The 19,237-nt window shown below is 33.3% G+C and overlaps 1 protein-coding gene and 1 pseudogene across 1 annotated transcript; one reads left to right on the top strand and one right to left on the bottom strand.

Annotated features, from left to right (window-relative positions):
• Positions 1 to 10,797: 10,797 nt before the first annotated feature.
• Positions 10,798 to 12,883, top strand: LOC100790983 (1,2-dihydroxy-3-keto-5-methylthiopentene dioxygenase 3-like; annotated as a pseudogene).
• A 4,639-nt stretch (positions 12,884 to 17,522) lies between these two features.
• Positions 17,523 to 17,999, bottom strand: LOC102670390 (uncharacterized). The gene has a single exon (XM_006584154.1). It carries the CDS (start codon positions 17,997 to 17,999, stop codon positions 17,523 to 17,525), a length of 477 nt encoding a protein of 158 aa, XP_006584217.1.
• Positions 18,000 to 19,237: the final 1,238 nt, after the last annotated feature.

The raw sequence follows: 19,237 nt of genomic DNA, 5'->3' as shown, positions 1-19,237 counted from the left end.
TATATAATTAAGGTTGTTTTATGTGTTCGTTGTTTCTATCAGTACTTTATTATTACATGCTTGTGGCTTGATCACCCATATGTGTGTACTGTTAGGGGCTTTAGCATTGAAAGATGTATTGTCTCCTTAGAACTTGATAGAGCAGGATTTGGTTACCGTATGTCTGGACATGGAGTGCGGTAATTTAGTTTTTATTATGTTGTGATCATAATTGATGCAATCCTACCCCCCAAGGGCATTGGATAGAAGACTCCAAGAAGATTGGGCCAAAGATGCAAGAGAAGGCCCTAGGGTTCTCATGAGCCTTAGGGTAGATTTCTGAGCCCATGGGCCAAGGTTGGGTCCAATTATCTTTGTACATATTAGACTAGGATGTCATTGTATTTGGTCCTTGTATTTAGGGCTCCATATTGTAGGTAGGGTACCCTAGAAATATAGGATTTTTCAGCCCTTGTATTTTAGGGCACCTAGACTAGTTTTTGTATTAGGGGTAGTTTTGTAATTTCACATGCACTAAGTGAATATTTGATGTGTGTTGGGAAATAAATTTAATTGAATTGGTAGAAGCCCAATCCAATTAAATTTTAGAGGGGGAGGTGAGCATTTGCTTACTACACCCCATTGCCACATCATATAGTCACACTTTGTGCATGTCCTTCATGCTTTACATGCCTCATGACACCTAAGCACACTTAGTGGAGAATCTTGGAATTGATCTTGGATTAGTGGGCTGAACCATAACTAAAATTCACTAATCATAATTAGTGAAATTTTGGCTCCACAAATTCAATTTCAAATTCAAGTGAAATTTGAATTGAAATTCAAATTTCCCTCCAATTTTGTGTGACACTTAGGCTATAAATAGAGGTCATGTGTCTGCATTTTTTTTAACTTTGATCATTTGAATATTAAAATTCAGATTTCAAAGCTCATTTAGAGCACAAAATTTCGTGCTCTTCTCTTCCTCTCCCTTCATTCATCTCCTTCTTCCTCCAAACTCTTATCCATGACCTCCTATGGTGGTGAGCTTCTTCTTGACTCATCTTCTCCTTGAAGTGGCATCTCTATCTCTCTTCCTTTCTTCATTCCGCTGCCATTCATCTTCCAAGAAGCAAAGGAATCCATTGATGAAGAAGATCCTAGGCCTACAAGCTCCAATGGAGCTTGCATCAATAATGTTGTTCAATTAAGCTAAGTTCAACAAGAGACATCTGCGAACAAAGTTTAATTAGAATTAGGCTAAACTCACGAGACATCTGTGTTTAGTACTTGAGGCTTCAGCATAGAACATGGAAACATCTTTAATTAGAGAAACATCCTCAATTGCATCAATTTGCTCAGTAAGAGGACCTAATGCCTTTAGATATTTGTTTTTACACTTACTTGCTCACGTTTATTGCTTTGTAATTAGAATAGAACATACTTTTACTTTCATTCACAATCATGATTACTGTTTGCAAATGCCGGCTTATTGAACAAAATTTACCAAATGAACAAGTTCCCTGAGTTCGATACTCGGTTCACACCGTTTTAATTATTTACTTGATGACCCGGTGCACTTGCCGGTAGATTTCGCATCCACACAAGCAAGTAGTATCCCGAAGAGCAAAACAGAGTCATAATTTTATGTCAAGACGAAGGAAAACTTAAACTACAACTCATACAATTCCACTTGGTGCCATTACAATGGGACTCCTAACATAGTGTGTTCCACCTTCTTCAACCCCAAACAAGATCCTCAAATGAGATATTTTCCTTCTTGTACTTGTTATACTTAATCGCAACATCATAGCTCTGCTTCCCCTGGGAATTCCTTTGCAAGTTGCCTCTTCCGCTTTGCCCAACTCTCTAGTCTCAACAAAAGCACCAACTTTTATTACTCAAGTTGATATAGGACAAGGCTTCTAGATGGGGCTTTACCAAGTAGTAGAGAAGGATTGAGAGATGAATGGTTAAACACAACCAAAAGGATGATTCTTCAAGAGTAAGTAACCAGGAAAAGAAAGTTATTAATAAATTATCAATTTATGATTCTGGAAAAAGGATTGACATACAACTGTTGAGGTTTTGCACTTATAGTGTAGGCTAAGCCCTTTAGTTTATGATTCTGTGGGACACAGAGACTTGTGTGGTAGTGGGAGAGGATCTATAGGAGTATGGCTGATTCCTCACTCATAAAAAGCATCTAGCTAGGTATAAAAAGAAAAATGACTTCATAAAAGAATATTGTATACATACTTTAAAAAAATGCTTTTGGAGTCTGATTTGTCTAGGTGTTAGTGTTAGCCGTTGCACTATAATTATTTTTAACTCCATCACATTGATGATACTATATGTGTTATTATTTTTCTTCTAGTTATAATCATGGCTTGACTTTCTTTTCATTTCTAAGTTTAATTTTTTATGGATGCAGTGTTGTACAAGCTAGTTTGTGGGGTGCTCCATGCCCCGCAACTCAAATACTTTACCTCCTCTTCTTCTATTTCCAACTAATAGAAAAGTAAATTCTATTGATAACAGAATGCATGTTTAGGTTAAAGTTTATAAAACTTAACTTTGAAATGGTTTTTATTTTGCAAATTGAGTTTGAAACTTGATTTCAGAAAAAATATAGATGTGCAAAGTGCAAACTTAAAAATCCAAACATAACCAGAACCTTCCACTACATGTACTTTAACTGCACGATGTAAAGTGTGGACTTTCATGAATGTTGATTATGTTTTATGTGTAAATAATTATTTCATGTGTTCTATTAATTTCCTTTCCACATATACTTTTTCAAAATTTTGGAACAGTTTGTTGGAAACTTTTCTTCATCATAATTTTTTGAATATGCAAAATTTAATTTGATATGAATGTTCACGGAAAATTTAGATAGTTTATATTTGCCTATTATTGTTTTGATCAAGGATAAGCCTATCAGGCCATATATTGTAAATCATTGTATTTGAATATTTAAATGTATAATAAACTTGTTGTTGCACCAGGATTTCAATACAAATTTAAACATTTATAAGTGAGAATATTTAAATGTTGTGAGAAATAGAACTATATACCTAATCTATATAATTATAAATAAATATTAATTATCACATATTATTTAAAATAATTATAAACATTTATTTTTTAATCTTCATCATTCATATATAATATAATCACATAAATAGTTTTTTTATAATCATAATTTTTCATTTAATGATTAAAAATATCAAGAATGATCAAAAATATAAGTTTTCATTTGATATGTCTTATATGGATTTTCAGTCTTTGGCACTATAATAAAATAATATTATAATCGCATTCCACTTTACGCCTTTCCTTGGACCCAAAATTGAAAATGGCTGAATTTTAGGATGTAAAATAAATAAAAACCAAAGTGTATGAAATGTAACGAAAGCCATTTTTTATTCCTACGTTTTCATTTATATATAGTATTCTTTTATAAAGTTATACAAATCAACAATATACCAAACCTTCTAGTACATCTTGTGCTTGGACTTTTGTTCTATCAATAAAATTATCTTGACCTTTCAAATATATATATATATATATATATATAAACCTATAGTTACATTTCTACAAACTCATTTATGATGAGAATCATGAAACTGGCCAAATACAGGCTAAAGGCTTAAGTGAAGAAGGACGAAGGCCCAAGTGGAGAAGGACAAAGCCCCCGAGTGGAGAAGGATGAAGGCCCAAGTGGAGAAGGATGAAGGCCCAGAGGCAGAGACACTATCAAGACTATTAATTGTTGCTGAAGGCCCAAGTTAAATATATTTTTTAGTTATAATTTTTATTTATTGTAATTTTGGCCCAAACTATTTAGAAGGCCCATGTCTATTTTTATCTTTTAGTTCAGATACACTATAAGTATTGGTTTTTGTTTTGAATAAAAAAAACTTTTGACATTTGATAAAATTTGGTGAGAGTTTCTCTCTGGGTTCCTTGTTGAACCAATTATCAGACTTATCAAGGTAATCCTTGTGGCGTCTACCCGGACTTATCTTCCTTAACCGGAAGTGGCGTCTACCCAGACTTATCTTCCTTAACCGGAAGTGGCGTCTACCCAGACTTATCTTCCTTCACCGGAAGTGGCGTCTACCTTGACTTATCTTCCTTCACCGGAAGTGGCGTCATCCAAACCTTCGTAGCCTGTATCAAACGATCCTCCCTGTAAGATTCTTATCATCTGGTATCAGAGCTTTGGCTCTTGATACAGGTTCTATCCTATCCTATCCTATCCTATTTTATTTTTTCTTCGTAATTTGTCTAGGTTCGTGTTTTTGTCCTTGTTCTGTTATTTGCGTTCTTGTTCTTGTTCTTGTCACGTTCTTGTTCTTGTTTCTTGTGTCTTTCAAACTTTGTGTCAAAAAAAAAAAATTGTTTGAGTTCTTGTTTCTTGTTCTTGTGCCTATCATATTGTATTCTGTCTTTTCTTCATAACTTTTGTTTCAGCCTATTTGAATTCTGTTTGGGGTAAAAATTGCCTAATTGCCGAATTGCTAAATTGTCAAATTTGCCTAATGATGATTGCCTATTGAACGAATTCTAATAGCTGGACGTCTGAAAAAAAAAAACAAAAAATAGAGAAAAAAAAAGAAACGAAAAAAAAAGAAAGAAAAAAAAAGGGAAACAATTGCAAAAAAAAAAAGTTGCAAAAATTTTGAAAAAAAAAAAGTGGGTGTTTGATCTTTGAATACGAAATTGAGGCATTTAGAGGTGTTTTTTTGAAAGAAAATCATGGAGCAAATCCCCTTATCTAGATTCTCCTCTGAATTCTGAGCGTTTTGATATATAGTGGGCCTCAAACATTTGAAGTTTACTTGTCCTATCTGTTGTCCTATCTAATATCTTATCTGTTATCCTATCTAATATCTTATCTGTTATCCTACCTAGTATCTTATTTGTTATCCTACCTAATATCTTATCTGTTATCCTATCTAATATCTTATCTATTATCCTACCTAATATCTTATATGTTATCCTATCTATAATATCTTATTTGTTATCATATCTGTTACCCAAATTAAAGCTCACCTGTTATCCAAATCCAATCTAATATATTATTATCCAAATCAAGTCCAAGTTGTTATCCCAAATCAAATCTGTTTGTGATCATTATATTGTCTTTCCTTTTATTTTATATTACCTTGTGTGTCTAATTTGGTCCATCCAGGAACTTAAGAGGGAGTGAGTGGTAAAAGGCAAGAGTGAAAACATCACACAAAAGCCTATATTAAGAGCATCAAACACGCGTGAACTACCATCAAAGAGAGAAACACGTGAGTAGAGTGTGGTGAGGTCCTGAATTTTTATTTTTTTTAATTTACTGCAAAATTCTTTGTTCCTTAATCATGGCAAGAGCTGGTGACAATGGTGGTGTATATCATCAACTGGACGAATCTCAGCGCTTATTTCTGGACGCGTGGACTACATAAATGCAACGTTTGTTGAACCGTAACAAAGAAGAGCCCTACAGACGAATAGTCAAATCTTCCTTGTTTACTCTTAAACCTCTATCCCCTAGAGAAGTGTGTGATGACCAAATCAGAATGAGAGAAAAGAGAGAACAAGAGAAAGAAAATAGTGAGGCTCCACAAAGGAATATGAAAAAGAAGAGTGATACACCCGAGGAAAAGAGTGATACACATAAGAGAGAGAGTGATACACATGAGAGAAAATTTAATTATTTTGCAGAGGCGAGTGAAGTGAGGAAAGTGTTACCTGCTCATGAACCACTCAATCTACAGTATTGCAAAGACAGTAAAATTTCTACTGATAATTCTAATGAGTTTACTATTTCTATTTCTCCTAGTGTTCAACCATTATTGCAGGAATTTAAAAATGTCTTTCCTAAGGAGATTCCTCATGGACTACCACCTTCAAGAGGCATAGAACATCAAGTTGATCTCCTCCCCGGAGCTTCATTGCCTAACAGACCAACTTACAAAAGCAATCCCCAAGAGACTCAACGTAAGGATGCACATGCCAAAGTTGAGTATGTGAAAAGATTGTATGACCAAGTGAAGGTGCAAATTGCAAAAAAGAATGAAAACTATGCCAAGCAAGCCAACAAGAAAAGGAAGGAAGTGGTACTTGAACCCGGTGATGATCCTGAACATTTGAGGACAAATGTTTTCCAAGAAGGAGGGAATGATGAGAATCATGAAACTGGCCAAATACAGGCTAAAGGCTTAAGTGAAGAAGGACGAAGGCCCAAGTGGAGAAGGACAAAGCCCCCGAGTGGAGAAGGATGAAGGCCCAAGTGGAGAAGGATGAAGGCCCAGAGGCAGAGACACTATCAAGACTATTAATTGTTGCTGAAGGCCCAAGTTAAATATATTTTTTAGTTATAATTTTTATTTATTGTAATTTTGGCCCAAACTATTTAGAAGGCCCATGTCTATTTTTATCTTTTAGTTCAGATACACTATAAGTATTGGTTTTTGTTTTGAATAAAAAAAACTTTTGACATTTGATAAAATTTGGTGAAAGTTTCTCTCTGGGTTCCTTGTTGAACCAATTATCAGACTTATCAAGGTAATCCTTGTGGCGTCTACCCGGACTTATCTTCCTTAACCGGAAGTGGCGTCTACCCAGACTTATCTTCCTTAACCGGAAGTGGCGTCTACCCAGACTTATCTTCCTTCACCGGAAGTGGCGTCTACCCTGACTTATCTTCCTTCACTGGAAGTGGCGTCATCCAAATCTTCGTAGCCTGATCAAGTGATCCGTTCCTAGTCAGGTTCACATCAATTTATGTTTCTACTTTTCTAATTAAGATTTTTGGGGTGTGTATGTGACTTGTGAATGTTTTCATGTCTTGCCACTTCTTTTTAGTTCACTATTAGAAAATATGTTTTTTTATGACATTTTACATCGGTTATTTATGACATTTTACATCGGTTTTGAACCGATATTGAAAGTATTATCGTTAACATCGGTTTTTCAAAACCAATGTTAACATAAAATTGACAACATCGGTTATTTAAATCACTAATGTTATATAATAAGAATTACACCAAAAAAGTGTATGAATGTTGACAGTTCACATCGGTTTTTATACAAAATCGATCTTAACTTATAGATTAACATCGGTTTTCTATAAAAACCGATGTTAATGTTGGATCAAGTGGTCTCGGAATAATTAAGAAGGGAGGTTGAATTAATTATTACTAGACCATTACTAATTAAAAATTTACTCTTCTAAGGCTTTTACTATGTTGTTAAGTAAATGAAAGATAGAAAAGAAACTTAACCAAAATTAAAAGCGGGAATTAAAGTGCATAGCGGAAATTTAAAGAGTAGGGAAGAAGGAGACAAACATACAAGAGTTTTTATAGTGGTTCGGCAACAACCCGTGCCTACATCCAGTCCCCAAGCGACCTGCGATCCTTGAGATTTCTTTTCAACCTTGTAAAAATCCCTTTACAAGCAAAGATCCACAAGGGATGTACCCTCCCTTGTTCTCTTTGAACAACTTAGTGGATGTACCCTCCACTAGAACTGATCTACAAGAGATGTACCCTCTCTTATTCTCAGTCAACAACCCAAGTAGATGTACCCTCTACTTGTACCACAAAGGATGTACCCTCCAATGTGTTAAGACAAAGTTCTCAGGCGGTTAGTCCTTCGAAACTTTGTGAAGGGGGAAACAAAAGAATTCTCAGGCGATTAGTCCTTTGAAATCTTTTGTTTATGGGAAAGGGAAGAATCAAAAGAATTCTCAGACTGTGTCTTATTGAATTCTTTGACAAGGGAGAAGGGAGACACAAAAGAATTCAGGCGGTTAATCCTTCGTTCTTTTGGAAAAGGGAGAAGAGAGACACAAAAAGAATTCAGGCGGTTAGTCCTTGGCGAATTCTTTTTGGCAAAGGGAGAAGGGAATGAAAAAGATGAATAGCACAAGTTTTGTTTTCAAGGTTTGGAAAACCATAAAACTTTAGAAAGCTTTTGGCAAAGGAAGAAGAAGAAGAAATTCAAGTGGATGCTTAAAGAGATTCAAAGGTTGTAAAGGATTGTAATGATTTTACTTAAAAATTCAAGTTAAGGATTTGCTTTTATAGACTCTTCAAGTCTGGTGAAGAAAACCATTAGAAGAGTTATAACCTTTAGAAAAACTTGAAAACCATTGGAAGAGTTACATCTTTTGATTTTTGTTCAAAACTTATCATTGGTAATTGATTACCAAATCATTGTAATCGATTACACAAAGCATTTTTGTGAAAGGATGTGACTCTTCACATTTGAATTTGAATTTCAACGTTCAAACACACTGGTAATTGATTACCAATATATTGTAATCGATTACACCATTTTGAAATTGATTGGAACGTTGTAAATTCAGTTGAAAGCTTTTTGAAAACAAAACTTGCCACTGGTAATCGATTACAATAAACTGGTAATCAATTACCAGAGAGTAAAAACTCTTTGGTAAAAGGTTTTGTGAAAAATTCATGTGCTACTCAATGTTTTGAAAACCTTTTTAGTACTTATCTTGATTGAGTCTTCTCTTGATTCTTGAATCTTGATCATGATTCTTCTTGATTCTTGAATCTTTGCTTAACTCTTGATTCTTTAAGTGTACTTGATTCAATCTTGAACTCATTCTTTGATTCTTGAGATCATCATCTTTGTTATCATGAAGTGCTCTTGACTTTTGAGCTTTTGGTCATCTTCTTTGTTATCATCAAAACTCTTTGAATCAATCTTGATTCATCATGAAGCTTGCTTCTACAGTTAACTTATACGTTAACATTGGTTCTGTATACAAATCGATGGTAACTTCCAAACGTTAACATCGGTTTTAGTCAAAAATTGATGTTAACTTATACTTTAACATTTTTTTATGTTAACATCGGTTTTTTTTACAGAAACCGATGTTAACGTTTTGGATATTAACATCTGTTTTTTTTTTAAATAACCGATGTTGTTATTAGGAATTTTTTTGATACACTTTCTGTTTTTACAAAAAACCCAAAATTTAACCTATAAATTTCAAATCAGACCACACAGCACAACATATATCATTTGTATTTTGCTTTCAAACAGTTTTTAGCAGAAAGCTAGATAGTAAGCTATCAATTGTAAAAAATCAATTGATAAATATGAATAAATAATTTATTAATAACTATCAATAAAGAATATTTAATGTTAAAATAAAACAACAATTGTAAAAAATGTAAAGCAAGCTAGTAAACTAATTAAGGAACCTAAAATTGCATAGTTCCCTAACATCCTAATTTTGATTTTTAACTTTGAGATAATATTGTGCCCACTGGATGCGAAGCGCCTTCAATCTTTCTGCTTCCAATGGTCGAACATCATTAAATATTGCATCATTAAATAGGCACACTCAGTGCTTCCTTTTTGTCTATTACACTAAATACATAATGAAATTTGGATATTAAACATTAACTACAATTAGTTTACACACACATAATATATATATATATATATATATATATATATATATATATATATATATATATATATATATATATATATATATATATATATATATATATAGAAGTTTTAGTTAAATCGCGTACCTTAACAACAATCCACCTAGCAGCAGCCTTCGATTTAGCTTATGGAGTATCATCAAGTCCTTTCAAACCACTGTTGAATACAAGGAACATTAAAATATTGATGTTGTTGAGTAATGCTAATACAAATGTATGTATTGAAAAACAACACTGACCTGTTAATTATTCCTTTAAGGTAGTTGTCTGGCCTGTTATGCAAGGAACAAAACTAGACAACTAGATTTTCCTTAGGCAAAATAACGACCATTTGCCAGTGTGCACTGTAGTGGAGACCAATATGGATTATTGTATATTATACATTATTTAAATTTAGTTGTTCAGTTTTACTTACTCATTCAGGTAGGTTCCAAGGTAAACATCCCGTTTTGAACTCTGCATCTAACTCTTCATGTAACTTTCTGATTCAAATTGCGATTGCCCAGATCTCTGAATGGACTGTGGCTCGAGGAATCCATACACACCGGAATTTCCCACTCGCATACTTGTCTCAGTCAGATGCCTATTGTTGTTAACATAAAGTTAATCATGTCTGAATTTAAAACAATAACTTAGAGATGATGATGCACTAAATTGGGCAACTGTGTATGAGACTTCAGGGGTTGGAGAGCGTAGGATGTATATTAAGCAGAAAAAAAGGGAAAGAAAACAACCAACAAGTGTTGGTATTAATCCTACTGCTGCTGCTGCCCACACCTCTAAAAAACAGACAATGGTTGTTTGATCTTCATCAAGGAAGCAAAAAGCAGTCCAAGAAAATGATGAGGATCTAGAGTTTGAGGATATTGAACTTGAATCTGAAGAAGAAGAAATCATGGATAATTTTGAGGCGTCCGATGGAGAAGAGGGAGAGGGAGATGCTCCACTACCTTATGATAACAATGAAGAGGATTATGTGGGGATTGAAGAAGACGATTAGAGCCTCAACCTTTACTTTGCACTTTGCATTATGCTTTTAGCATTTTGTTATTTTGAACTCTTGAATGAGTTTATTTGGTGTTGGTTATTGAGTGAACTCATGAAACTTTTTTAGTTTATTTGAATGCAATCCATTTTTTTTTAATTTTTTTATTTATATTTATTTTTTAGCTATTGTTTTGTTGATATATATATATATATATATATATATATATATATATATATATATATATATATATATATATATATATATATATATATATATATATTGTCTACCATTTGTCGCTACGCCATCCACCATATTTTTATGGCGAATTTTTGGCTTTCCACCATGAATCGACATCTGCCATTAATAACATTGGATGATAGTGATGAAGATCAAACACTCCCCCACCACAAAGCACCTAAGGAGTTTGTCTCGTTGGACCAACTTGTTGGTAAGCTTCTTGCTACATGTACCGGTTATATTTATGTGCAAATTAAGGGTTTTACACTAACATATGATCTTTGACACGTGTTAAATTGTAGAACTTGGAGTCCTTAGTTGGAAACTAGATGCTGATAACCATGGAAATGATCCAGAGCTGAAGAAGATTCATGAAGAGCATGGTTACACCTACATGGTTTGTTATACTAATGTCTCATCATAATGGTTTAGAATTAACTTTTCTTCTACTCAATATAAATGAATATATGTTGGGAAATATCGACAATATGCAAAAGAGTCACTATAATTTTAATTATGTCTAACATTGTGCACTACTTATGCATCTTTGACATTCTGGCTATGTTTATGTTTTTAATAATGCAACCTGAGTCACCTTTTCTTAAGGATGTTTGTGAGGTCTGCCTAGAAAAGTTGCCAAATTATAAATCAAAAGCTTCTTCTAATAGCATTTTCACACTGATGAGGAGATCCTCTTTTGTGCTGCTGGAAGCCGTATGAACTAATTTTCTGCTTTACTTTGATTTTCTTGCCACCTTGCCTACCATTTTAAGTTGCTAAATATATCATGTTTGTCTTTAGGCTATTGTGATGTTAAGGATCACAATGATGCTTGGATTCGTGAGTGGGTCAAGAAAGGAGGAATGATCATCTTACCTGTCAGAATTTATCATCACTTTACGCTAGATGAGAGCAACTACATTAAGGTATTGATTGCATATTTACAAGTATTTTATGGCGAAACTGCTACTTTTTTCTGGTTCTAATAGAAAAACATTATATCCTGGTACTTATATTCCTCTATCCCATTTTTTGGGAACTTGATGTTTTGAAGTCAATTCTCTAAATACTTTATGATTGACTTTGCCCCGTGCCCTTTTTTTCAACGCTTTCTGTGAGTCTTTTTTTTGTATTTTTTTTAAAAGAAAAGCGCATCATTCATAAAAAATTTGTTTAGTTGTGTTCCATAAATGAAGGTGGAACTTGCATAGTAGTGGAAAGTCACAACTACTGGCTGCTACCATAAAATTATAGCGTAGAGTTTTTGCATTGAGTGATAGCAACCAAAATTGCAGCTGAATAACATCCAATTAGTGGCGGATAGCCAAAATTCCATCCAAACTCACCTCCAACCTCTGTTGTAGTTTAAAAAAGTAGAGATAATAGGGCCTTGTTTTACTATGACACTTCATAGTTCATTAGAGTGATGTAGAGAAAAAGGTTCCAATCTAGTAGGGGTTTGGAGAGCAAATATGTACATGCCTTTACCCTAGGCAAGTGGAGAAGTTGAATCCATGCCCTTACATTCAACTAATTTTTCTGCCTCTAGCACCCTTACATTCAACTTGCAACTTACTATAAATTCTATCTTATTATTTATCTCCTAGCCTTCATTTTTATGCTCTCATTTATCTTATTGTTTAATTATAGCTTAATTTAATGGTGAATGTGTTAGACTATGAATTTTTTATTTTATTTTTAATTACGCATATACATTTTTTTGGATAAGTTTTTTGAAGCATTCGGCTCTGTATAGTATAAAATATAAATATAAATTTTTATCTTGTATTTATAATTTTTGCTATACTGGCTATAGCGGTTTTGGAGTGGGTCGCTCTGTGTTGCTATCTAGGATTGATGAATATAGTAAACTTGAGATATGACATCTTCCAATCTTATTTTATTGATACATTTTCAACCTTTCTTTTTATATTATTTTTCAATTAATTTACTCTACATTATGAATGCTTACACAATTATGATGTTCAGGCTTTGCATTTTTTTGTTGGTGAGCCAGTTTAGACTTCATACTATTGTCCAAATGACCATCTCCCTACAAGGTATCAATTAATAAATCTATTGTCTTAAATAGTCACGCAATCAGAGGCTTTTCTTTTAATCCTCATAATATGATTTCGATGTTGATAATTCATTCTTCAGATTATATCAGATGTCAACTGTATTGATCTAAAAAACTCATCTATTTTTCTAACCTCTTAATGATCAATGACTGAGCAGGTCAAATTGTTGGAATTATATACTATCATGTGGCCACTACTCAAGAGTCGGGCAAGAAGTTTGATGTGGTCTTTACTCTTCACCATCTATGCGCTCGATGGTTGGTAGAAACAAATGCAGTGAATGCAACATTGCCAAAATTGGTGCTAGTTAGGAGAGAACCCTTGCTTGGGTAACAGGAATTATATTGTTCATTTCAACCGTTATGGGGGTAAGTATTAGTGAAATAATGATACTAGTTAATAGTAATATTATAATATATTAGATAAAAATGGAAATTCAAAAAGGAATCTTTGCATGGTTTAAAATCTGTCATTAAGGCCTAGCTAAATATTGGAAGACAATCTTTATTTAGATTAGAGCTCTTCCACCTTTTTATTGAGGTCTTCCCTTTTAAATATTTGATGAATATTTGTTGCATCAGTATAAGTGCTTTTATCATATACAAACATAAATCAGTTAAGGGTTTTTTTAATCTTACCAGTGTAGTAATCTTTCAAATAGGTATTCATAAATAGAAGAACTATTTCCCTTCCTCTGTGAAGGAGTGAGGTACCCAAAAATAAGAATGAAGTGCATCGAAAGAGCTAGACTGGTAGTAACTGGCATCACCAAAAATAAAATAAAAAATAAATAAAATCTACCCTGGTTATGGGGGGACTTTTGTTACACAATATTATGTGGTATGCATATGTCATTTGAAAAGGTGATGCTGTTAATTAAACCCTTCTAAGAGAAAACTGTTGGGAATTTTCAATAAACCATATACAATACCAAATGAGCACCAAAACATATTACGTTAGATTATCAAGAGGTTTTAAGGAATACCTGGATCCATAGAGCTTGATTAACACGCAGCGGAATCTGACAGTGGTCACGAACAATTGGTTTAATGACTTTCCTCAACCAAATCACCTTCTTCCTTATGGGACCTTCGTTTTCTCTTCAGATGGGGAGAGGAGAAACTGTTTGTTGATTTGGTATATTGGGGACCATAATCATGCCTTATGTTTTAAACCTGTTAGGGTTCCCATTATCCCCTAATGGGCCAAACTGGTTTCCGCTCATTAAGCCCATATCAATTATCTGTTGGCAGTCTAATGTGCTCACTTAAATAGATCACTTTATATTGAACCCATTTAAATGTAAATAACTAATATAAATGTTATAATATAATATGTAGCCCATATTAATTAATTAGGAATTATAAAATTCCTTACAATCTCTCACTTGGACTTCATATTAACCTTAGACATTTATATCACAAAATTCTTTAGGCGCGCAACCGTATGTTATTCACTTTTAGATTCCTTTTATACAATATGGTCCATCTCATACAACAACAGGAAACCACTGCAGTTTTCATCATAATTTAGCTTGACTAAGCCACAATGATCACCACTGTTACTCATACTCGATGACATAGATCAAATATGGATAAACGGCATGGAAATTAAATACAATGTGATCTTAATCATGTCTATTTTCAACTAGTCCAAACTTTATTCTTTATAGAGATCAATCCAAAATACAATACAAATATTGCACACAAACAAACTTATAATGAAGTGATAAACTTCAACTTTATTTCTGCAGAAAATCCAAATAAAAAATATGTTTGTAAACCATAAGATATAGAACATAAGTAAGACTCCCACTAAACTAAGGTGCTGTCAGGAATTATACCCATATGAGCAGTGTGCTCGTGAAAAAAAAATTTAGTGTCATACCTTTAGTAAGTGGATCAGCTAGCATGGAATGAGTTCCTATATGTTCTATACAAATCTATATTTTCTGGATTCTTTATTTAACAACCAAATACCTTATGTCAACAAACTTTTATTTGGTTGAATCCTTAATAAGATTGCTAAGATATTGTCTTAATAAACACCTGATGGTTACTTAATGTTGGCGACAACAGGCAAACCGGTTACAATAATTTAGCAATCATAAATTCTAGTATGATGCCTCATATCAAAATATTAACTCCACCAACGTGGTTAAATGTGGATCCTTATGTAGAGTGATTGCTATTAAGACATTCTGAAAAATCGAAGTAAGAATATCCAATGATCTCTAAACTTCTAGACTTTCGATATGAAAACACGTAGTTTCTTGTTCTCTTCAATTAACGCATAATGCGCTTTAATACTTCTAGTGTTACATACCAAGATTACTCATATATCACCTTAGGACTCCCTTTTCAAACTCTAAATTTTACACATGCAGATTTGGGATTCACATAATATGAGTAATTTAAACTATAGTAGTAACAACAACAACAATTAAAGAAGAGAACAACAAACATGAAATGCACAAATAATCTTTATGGTAAATTTCAAGACCCAAACAAGATACCTAGCACACCATTAATCCTCAATCTTTGGATTGAAAAAGACTAACTACTAGTGGTACTCTCAATGCATTGATCAAACATTGGTGATAAGTCCTGTCAAACAAAGGTTATATTTGGACACTCCATTGCTCACATGGAAAACTTATATGATGATTATTCCGATCAAATAATGATTGTCTTTGAACATTTCATTATTCACATGGAAAATCACACTATTTATAATCACCACATGTTTACCATTGCAAGCATGTAATTATTCTGTCAAATTGTGTCTTCGTTTGGGCCGAGCACAATTCACATGAATAATTTCATGCAACATCCATGTAAATTCAATCAAATAAATTTACGCAACAGAGGTTACTTTGGCAACATGTTGTTTCAATCAATTTAACCAAAAATACAAGACAATTTAATACAATAAATGAGAGGTCTTAAAATTACACAAATTTTCTTAAAATTACACAATTTAACCAAAAGAATCCTTTAAAGATACTAGAGAAAAGGTTTTTTTTTATAGTCAATGCCTTCCTTCTGAGAAAAGCCTTTAGCAACTAGACGAGCCTTATATCTCTCGATATTACCCTTTGAATCCCTCTTGATTTTAAATATCCATTTACAACCAATAGGTTTCACACCTTTAGGCAATTCGATTAGATTCCAAAATTCATTGTCATTCATAGACTTCATCTCATCCTTCATGGCATCAATCCAATTTTGAGAGTTAGAACTGTGCATAGCTTGACAGAAGTTGATTGAATCATCCTCTGTTAAACCAACACCATCCTTATGTTCTTGGAGAAATATAATATAATCATTTGAGATTGCATTTCTCTTCTCTCTAATGGATCTCCTTAATGACACTTCTTGAGGTTGTTGAGGTTTCTCTAAAGGTATTCGAGGGGGAACCTCATTGTTATCTTGTTCCGGAACAATGTCAATAGTTTGAACATTATCTTCTATTACTGGAGTTGTGTCTTGAACAATAATAGGTATGAGGACTTGATCACTGTAAATAATAGGTTCTTCCTCAAAGACAACATTCTTTATGTTCTCTTCCTTCCCAAACTCAACTTCCTCAAGAAATCTTGCATTTCCCGTCTCGAAAAAAGATCTTAAGGTGGGATTGCAAAATTTATAGCCTTGAGAGTGTTCAGCATAGCCAACAAAATAACAGCTAATTATTCTTGAGTCCAACTTTCTTTCATATGGCCTATAAGGCCATGCCTCAGCTGGACAACCCCAAATGTGCAAATGTTTAATGCTTGGCCTTTCCAAGAAGTTTTAGGAAAAGGACCACAAATGTCTATATGCACTAGTTCCAAGACGTCTTTAGCTCTTTCGGCACCTAATTTCCTTATGTTTGTTTGTTTGCCCTTTATGCATTCAATACAGACCTCAAAGTCTGATAAATACAAAGGGTCAAGAATTTCATCCAACACAAGTCTCTGAATTCTTTGTTTAGAGATATGGCCCAAACGCTTATGCCATAAGGTGGTTGAATTCTCATTCAATTTTTTATTTTGTACCATGTGAACTTATTTGCAGTATTTCATTATAGGAACTAACAACATCAAACATGTAAAGATTATCAATTAAAGAACCAGAACTAACCATATTTGATTTTTGGTAGAGACTAACTTTATTATTTCCAAATGAACAAGAAAATCCAAATTTGTCCAAACTAGAAATAGAAATCAAATTCCGTCGAAAAGACGGTACAACAAAAGTCTCAAACAAATCCAAATAAAATCCAGTTTTTAAATGTAATCTAAAAGTTCTAATAGGTTTCACTGCAACCTTCTTGCCATCACCCACACAGATGAATCTTTCATCATCACTTGGTGGTCGGCTCCACAGGAAACCCTGCATAGTCATACTTATGTGAGTAGTAGCACTAGAATCTACCCACCAAGTATCTTTAGGTACAAAAGTCAAATTAACTTCTGAATAAACTTGAGTAAGAAATTTACCTTTCTTCACACGCCATGCGGTATACTTGTGACACTCTTTCTTCATGTGTCCCGACTTCTTGTAGAAGTAACAGGTAAATTCCTCATCTTTATTTTGTTTCTTTTGCTGAGAAGTCTATTCTACAGCACCCTTAGTCTTCTTTCTTTTTTTATTTTGAGAGGTCGAAGTCAAGTGAGCACTTTCAGTCCTATCTCTTTGCAGCCTCTCCTCCTCTTGCACACAGTGAGATATAAGCTCATTGAGGGACCATTTGTCCTTCTGAGTGTTATAGCTCACTTTGAATTGCCCAAAGTGTGCAGGAAGCGAGATCAAAACCCAAGTGCACGAGCAGGTCTTCACCAAGCTCTAACTTAAGTGACTTGAGTTTTGATGCGAGATTGGACATCTCCATAATGTACTCCCTTATATTTCCTTTCCCTTTATACTTCATGGAGATGAGTTTGGCCAAAAGGTTACTTGTCTCCGCCTTTTCATTTTTGGCAAAGTATTCCTCAATTTCCTCAAGGAATTTCTTTGCACTTTGACCCTCAGAAATAGAGCCCCGAAACGCCTCTGGAATAGAGTGCTTCATGATCATAAGGCACATTCGGTTGGACCGATTCCACCTTTCAATTTTTACCTCATTAGAGGTTTCCGGAGTGGAAATGGGTCGTTCCGTCCTCAATGGCAAGTCCAAATCCATATAGCCAAGAAAAATTTCGACGGCTTCCTTCCAGACATTAAAATTTGTCCCATTCAGCATTGGGATAGAATTCACTTGGGCAATAACATTTGCAGCACTGGTAATATTAACTAAACAGAGAACAAAGATAACATGTTCACAGATAGTCAAGCAAGTCATATAAATTATATATAACAAGACATGCAAATATTTACCATAACAGATCCATCACAAGATACCTAGTACAACATTAATTCTAGTCTTTGGACAGAGAAATTAATTTGTAATTGGTACTCTCAACGCAATGATAAAATATTGACAATTAGTTCTAACAAATAATAGTCTTTCTTTGGACCGACTATTATTCTCACAAAAAAAAACTTAGTAATTGTCACATATTTATCATCGCAGATATGTTATTATTTGGCCAAATTGTGTCTTTCTTTGGGCCGAGCACAATTCGCATAAATAATTTCATACTAACATCCATGCAATTTAATTAAATTAATTTACGCAATAGAGGTTATTTTAGCAACATAATGGTTCAATCAATTTAATTAAAATTACAGGACACACAAATAAATGGAAAAGATCTGTAATGATTAAATTTGCACAAATTTGCACCCAATTATGATAGCAGTAAATGTTTGAAAAACTACATCATGGTAAACTAATTACGCACCCGAAACAAACATATGATGATACTATCACAAATTGATACCAACCACATGAATAACATAAATTATCAGCTTATCACCGTTTCATAAAAAAATAGTTGGCCAAAAAAAATATTCATATAAGACAAAAGACCATTTTCTTATTACTTATTCATATAAACAAATATATATATATATATATATATATATATATATATATATATATATATATATATATATATATATATATATATATATATATATATATATATATGAAATTGTGTCACGTACTAAATGCTAACACCAGATACATAAAACCTTTATCCCAAATAGAATAATATACCAGCAAATGCAACACAAAAAATAATAAAAAATTGTACAATCCTGTGAATCAAATGCAGAGGCCTTTTATTAATTCTAAAGAGGAGAAAAACTTGATGGCCATAACACATAAATATAGAGGTTTTACAACTTTATTGATCAAAATAATTTCTCCCCAAAATAAAATTAGGGTTCATATAACTAAAATGATCCAGATATAATACACATCAAATAGAGTTTTAAATCCCAATAATCTAACAGTAATGGTGGCTCTGATACCACTTGTTGGGAATTTTCAATAAACCATATACAATACCAAATGAGCACCAAAACACATTACGT

Source organism: Glycine max, chromosome 7 (assembly GCF_000004515.6).
Source record: "Glycine max cultivar Williams 82 chromosome 7, Glycine_max_v4.0, whole genome shotgun sequence".
NCBI lineage: Eukaryota > Viridiplantae > Streptophyta > Magnoliopsida > Fabales > Fabaceae > Glycine > Glycine max.
This window is presented reverse-complemented; position numbering and strand designations above follow the sequence as displayed.